We start from the raw sequence: 5,642 nt of genomic DNA, 5'->3' as shown, positions 1-5,642 counted from the left end.
TTGCAGGGGCAGGAGGATTTAGCTTTATTTAAAGATACAGCTCACCATTATTTACTTTTCAAAAAAGGAAGTTGGATGTGATACTTTCACAGTCAACCTTAAATGACCCATCCACTCAGTTGGATCAGACGCCTTCTGAGGTGTGTGTTTTGCAGCCGCTCCATCCTAATGAGCCCCAGTGACAGAGTTCTTCATATCAGAGCCATGACAGTGGCCTTTTATGGAAGGAGCAGCCAACTGGCAGCAGCTCCCTAACAATCCTGCAAGCTAAGATCCTCTCTACGGAGCACAGGAGAGCATTCAGGGACAGGGAGGGGCAAACATTTACTAATAAGAGGGCTTGAGAAGATTTAAAGTCCTTTTAGGGGAAAAAATAAAAGAAGACAAAAGAAACCAAAAAAGTAAAATCACAAATACTCTTTCTGAACCAAAAGGAGGCCAGCCTAGATTTCTGTTCACCAACAGAATGTGAACTTGGCTTCTCTCATTTTATGTCTAAAGTGCACACCTCAGGTCAGGCACAGTGGCTCTCACGCCTGTAATCACTGCATGTTGAGAGGCCAAGGCAGGAGGATTGCTTGAGCCCAGGAGTTCAACACCAGCCTGGGCAACACAGGGAGACCTGATCTCTACTAAAAATACAAAAAATTAGCCGGGTGTCATGGCACACACCTACAGCCCCAGCTACTTGGGAGGCTGAGGCAGGCGGATCCCTTGAGACAGGAGTTCAAGGTTGCCATGAGCCATGATAGTGCCACTGCACTACAGCCTGAGTGACAGAATGAAACACTGTCTAAAAAAAAAAAAAAATACACACATTTCCCTTCAATCAACCTTGGAGAACATTTTTCACTTTGCGTGTGGCTAGATGTTTGAGAGTTGACTGAGACTTAACACCTGCAGAACATGCAAGAGATCTGATTATTTAAGGCCAGACCATTCTACCTGTTCAAAGAAATTCTGGAAGGGCGTGGTTTTTTTCCCCCTCCAAGAGGCCTCTAAAAGCCAGACAAACTGGGCGCAAATCCCAGCTTTGTCATTTGCAGCTGAAATGGGAAAGTTACTGCTCTGTGCCTCAGCGTCCTCATCTGTTAAATGGGAATCATATCTACCTCATGGAGTTATTGTGAGGATTAAATAAGTTAGTACTGTAAAACATTGAGAACACTGCCAGGCACGTTGTCAGCCATCACTGACTCGACTGTTATTTCCTGGACTATATCCACCAGTTCCTCATTGAAATACCTTTATGGGATTATATTTTAGTGTCTTGACCTTTGTCTTTGAGATTGTCTCCATGGAATAGTGTTTCTGTATAAATCCCAAGAAAATAAATTATCTAGGTCCCATTCTTTTTATTTGCATGTGGTTACAATATAAATACACTCGCCATTTTCCTCCCCTTCCAAAACTCTTCCCCACACCTAGGAATCCTACCCAACCCCCTAGTTGTTTATGACTCCCTTTCCTCTCCTCTAGGAGGGGAGGGAAGGAGCGTCCTCCCTATAATTTCATCCTCATGCAGGGTCTACCTCAGTCCATGTGAAGTGTGGAGCCCCAAATGGCCTCTGAAGCTTGGGGATGAGCACCACGAATCCTTTAGAGGGCCCGGTGACGTCCTTGGAGGTGACCATGTGGCGGCTCCCTCGGTGCCATGCTCCGGTGCGGCGTGCCATAGTGGGCAGCAGTTGGTATCATGTGCCCTGTCCGTGCCCGAGGCTGAGCAGCCCCAGTGGGTGGGCGGGCCTGCCAGGAGGCCTCAGGTTTGCTCAGGCAGTAGGGAGAGTCCTGTGGAGGGCATCGTACCCAGCCAGTGCCCACCTGCTCTCGCAGGTGTCTGAGCGTTCGTCCCTTAGGGCTCTGCCTCCCCGGGCCCTACTCAGGCCCCCTGTGAATCCCACATGGGCAGGGTGGCCTCAAGGGAGAAGGTGCCCTTGTGCCTCCAATCTTCTGCCTTTTCTGAGATGCCATCAGTCATAGGTGATAAATTGGCTCCTTGGGCCCCTATTAGAGGGCGTGGCACCACAGTGCTCTGTCTCTGCCAGATGCCAAGCCTTGCCATCTTCCTGGTGGGGTGTAGAGAGCCCGGGAGGGCCCGGGTCCCCCTCTTCGGGAATGGGGTATGGAGGGTCGGGGGTAGCTGGGAGATCTCCAGGACCCGGTGGTCCCCCCAGTACTGGTCCATTGTAGATGTAGATGTTGCCAGTGATAGTCATAGACCCGCCAGTGACATGAATGCCATTGGTACCTGTAGGAAAGGAGGCAGAGTGTTGAGGAAGGCAGGCCCCCAGTTCAGTCCCGCTGCTTCTTGAATTTTTACCTTCTTCTCGCCTTTCCCCTGGCCCTGCCCCTCTCCTGCTTGCTGCTGGTTTCTTGAGCTCTGTGTTCATTTCTCTGTTTCTGGGTTTTCCAGTCTCTTCCTTTTTCTCTAGTTGTGACACTGACTGGCAGCAGAGTCTCTGTCTGCCTCTGTTCCGGTCTTTTTATTTCATCTGGCCCACAGTCTCTCTCTGCCAGTCATCCCTCTCTCCCCATCCTTCCCCATCCTTCCTGTCCTCTCCCTGCCCCAGGCTCACCGTGGGCCACCTGGTTCTGCTCCCCAGGTTCCAACTGCGGCTCCCTGGTCAGGTCCAGAGGACTCTGCTGTTGCGGCACCCCTTCCTCCAAAACTAGGGCTGTGGGAAGCCCAGTGGATACTGGCGAAACATCTCCAGAGATGGGCAGCAGTGGCTCTACCAGGTCAGGGAAGTGTGGATTGGCCTTTGGAGGGTCCCAGCCTGCAGCTACAGGATTAGGTCCCTCTCCCTGCAGGAAAGAGATGGAGACCCAAACAATGACAAGGGCCCCAGACCCCTTTTTCTCCCTCCCTCCCTCCCTTCCTCCCTCCCTCCCTCCTCTCTCTTTTTCTCTTTCTCTCTTTCTTTCTTTCTTTATTGAGACAGGGTCGGGCTGTGTCACTCAGACTACAGTGCAGTGGTGCAGTCATAGGTCACTGCAGGCTCAAGAACTCTTGGACTCAAGTGATCCTCTAGCTTCAGCCTCCTGAGTAGCTGGGACTGCCTGGCTAACTTTTTTTTTTTTTTTTTTTTTTTGAGACAGAGGCTCACTCTGTCACCCAGGCTAGAGTGCAGTGGCATAATCTCAGCTCAACTGCAACCTCCGCCTCCTGGGTTCAAGCAATTCTCCTGCCTCAGCCTCCCAAGTAGCTGGGATTACAGGTGCCTGCCACCACGCCCGGCTAATTTTGTATTTTTAGTAGAGATAGGGTTTCACCATGTTGGCCAGGCTGGTCTCAAACTCCTGACCTCAGGTGATCCACCCGCCTCGGCCTCCTGAAACGCTGGGATTACAGGCATGAGCCACTGCACCTGGCCCTGCCTGGCTAACTTGAAACAACATTTTGGGTAGAGATGGGGTCTGGCTGTGTTGCCCAGGCTGGCTCATCTTTCTTTAGTTCCCATACCCCACTCCATGCTTTGGCAACTCACCACCCGCTTCTGCTCCTCCCCATGCCCCTGCCTCAGGGTCTTCGCACCGGATGCTCCCTCTTCCTGGAGCACTTTCCCACCAGATAACCCCATGGCTGGCTCCTCGCTTCTTCAGCTCTCCGCTCAAATATCAGGTTCTCAGAGAGGCCTTCACTGCCCCTCTGTCTAAAATACCCCCCTCCTTTGCCACTGTCACTCTTTGAGCCCTTACCTGCTTTATTTAGCAATTATACCACCTGATATGTAGTTTAACTGTATTCTTGCTCCATGGGCATGTGGACTCCAGGAGAGGAGGTACTGTGTTTTGCTCACTGCTGTACCCCCAGTGCCTAGGACAGTGCCTGGCACATGGCATGTTCAGTAAATCATCAGTTGAATGAATGAATGAATGAGTGTGAAGTCAGCCTGCATACTCTTTTCCTGTCTGCTCCCACTTTGTACTCTCATCACCTCTTCCCCTCCTTGCTGCCTTCTCAGCCCCCGCCATTACCTGTGGACGCCTCTTGAGCAGCGATCCTGCAATGGAGAACGAAATGGGTGTAGGCTCCCTGGCAGGCCTCAGACCTAGCCTTTCAGCCTCCACACCCCACCACAGTGTGTAGCAACTTGACCACCTGGGGGCCCAGAGGAACAAGCCACTGTCACTCTCATCTCCAGCCTCAGAATAAGCAGCTGGATGAAGGTAAGGATGTCTATGTAGGGGGTAGGCTTTGGGAGTCTTGAGGGTGTGGAGGGTTGCACCGGGGAAGTTGAATATTCCTCCCTCCACCTCCCACCGCCAACCCATCCACTGCAGCTGACCCCTTCCTACCCAGTTTCCTGCAGAGAGAAGGGTGGCTCTTCCAGATGCAGGCAAAGATGGTGGCAAGGAGCAGAAAGAAGGCCAGTGGCAGCAGGATGGCCAGCATCAGCATGGTTCCTGCCAGGACAGCAAACAGGAGGGGTGATCACAGCCCCAAAAAGGACAGAGGGGAGGAGGAGAAGGAAGAGCTTTCCAGATCCTGGACAACCCAGACAGAGAAAAGGGAGCAGCTTTTTTTTCTTCTAGCCACACTGCAGCTCCTAAAGGCAGAATGAGAGAAACTTCCCTTGGGTTACAGAGAAGGGGAACTAAGTTGGACTTGAGGACCTCTTGGCAGCCAGGAGAGACTGTATCATGGATGGGCATGTTTGGGGGTGGTGCTGGTGCCCTCCTGCTCAGAGATCAGGATTGGGCAGGCTTGTGCGTGCAGGATGGGAGCTTGGGCAGCTGATTTTCAAGGTCTGGAAGTGGGATTGGGAGACAGTAGGGAAGGGTGGGGCTTGGAGTTGTGGCCTCAGCCATTGTACAGAGGGGCTGCTGTAGAGGAGCTAGGGTTGCCCTGTTATACCTGTGAGGGTGTTTACCGGGGTGAGAGAGTGGGGAACCTTGCTTTGGAACTGCCTGTGGTCACCTGGGAGAGCAGGGCTTGCAAGTTCTCCACCCCCTTGCTCAGGGCAGATTCTAGGAGGGGAAGAGAAAGAGAGGCTGGAGTTCAGCTTCTCTAGCTTTGATCTGTAGCAGTGGGTAATTTCTCCTTCTCTGGGTACCAGAGCTGCCAGCAATAGCACGGAGTCTCCAGTGCCCTTCAACTACGCCTGGGGAAGGGTGGGAGGACTTGCGCATTTCTCTGCTGGGCATTTTTCCCCTTCTCATTCATGTAAATCTGTAGCCTAAGGGAATATGGAATGGGAGGCCTGGGGAGAAACTGGCCTGGGAGTCTGGGCCACGGTTTCCTGCCCAGCTGTGTGACTTTTAAGTCGTTTCACTTCTTTGAGCATCAGTTTTTCATATATAAGATGAGAAGGTTAGCTTACATACTCTCTACAATTCCAGCTCTAAAATGCCAGTTGTATTTGATACATAGTTCAAAATTAACAGAGCACAGAAAAATACTTAGATTGTGGAATGAAAAAATCAGGTTATAAAATATTAAAATTACTTCACTTTTAGTAAACAACAACAACAACAAAAAAAAACCCAGTACATATAAACATGCATAGAAAAATGTCTGGGAGGAATATATACCGCATTGTAACGAGTGGATATTCTAGGTAGTGGTTTTGTGGGTGAATTTTAGTTTTGCTTATCTGAAGTCTCTAATTTTCTTTTTTTTTTTTTTTTTTTTTTTTTTT

The 5,642-nt window shown here is 50.7% G+C and overlaps 1 protein-coding gene across 1 annotated transcript in view; it reads right to left on the bottom strand.

Annotated features, from left to right (window-relative positions):
* Positions 1 to 1,335: 1,335 nt before the first annotated feature.
* LTBR (lymphotoxin beta receptor) overlaps positions 1,336 to 5,642 on the bottom strand; it is a 7,510-nt gene continuing 3,203 nt past the window's right edge. The window contains exons 5-8 of the mRNA XM_017883286.1: positions 4,300 to 4,434; positions 3,979 to 4,004; positions 2,577 to 2,805; positions 1,336 to 2,248 (exon numbers count right to left, since the gene is read on the bottom strand). Coding sequence (XP_017738775.1) covers positions 1,971 to 2,248; positions 2,577 to 2,805; positions 3,979 to 4,004; positions 4,300 to 4,434 — 668 coding nt within the window. The 3' untranslated portion in view covers positions 1,336 to 1,970. The remainder of the gene's footprint in view (positions 2,249 to 2,576; positions 2,806 to 3,978; positions 4,005 to 4,299; positions 4,435 to 5,642) is intronic.

The sequence above is a fragment of the Rhinopithecus bieti genome, unplaced genomic scaffold, assembly GCF_001698545.2.
Source record: "Rhinopithecus bieti isolate Rb0 unplaced genomic scaffold, ASM169854v2 scaffold_13342, whole genome shotgun sequence".
Classification (NCBI taxonomy): domain Eukaryota; kingdom Metazoa; phylum Chordata; class Mammalia; order Primates; family Cercopithecidae; genus Rhinopithecus; species Rhinopithecus bieti.
Note: the sequence above shows the minus strand (reverse complement) of the source record. Positions and strands in the feature narration are given on the sequence as shown.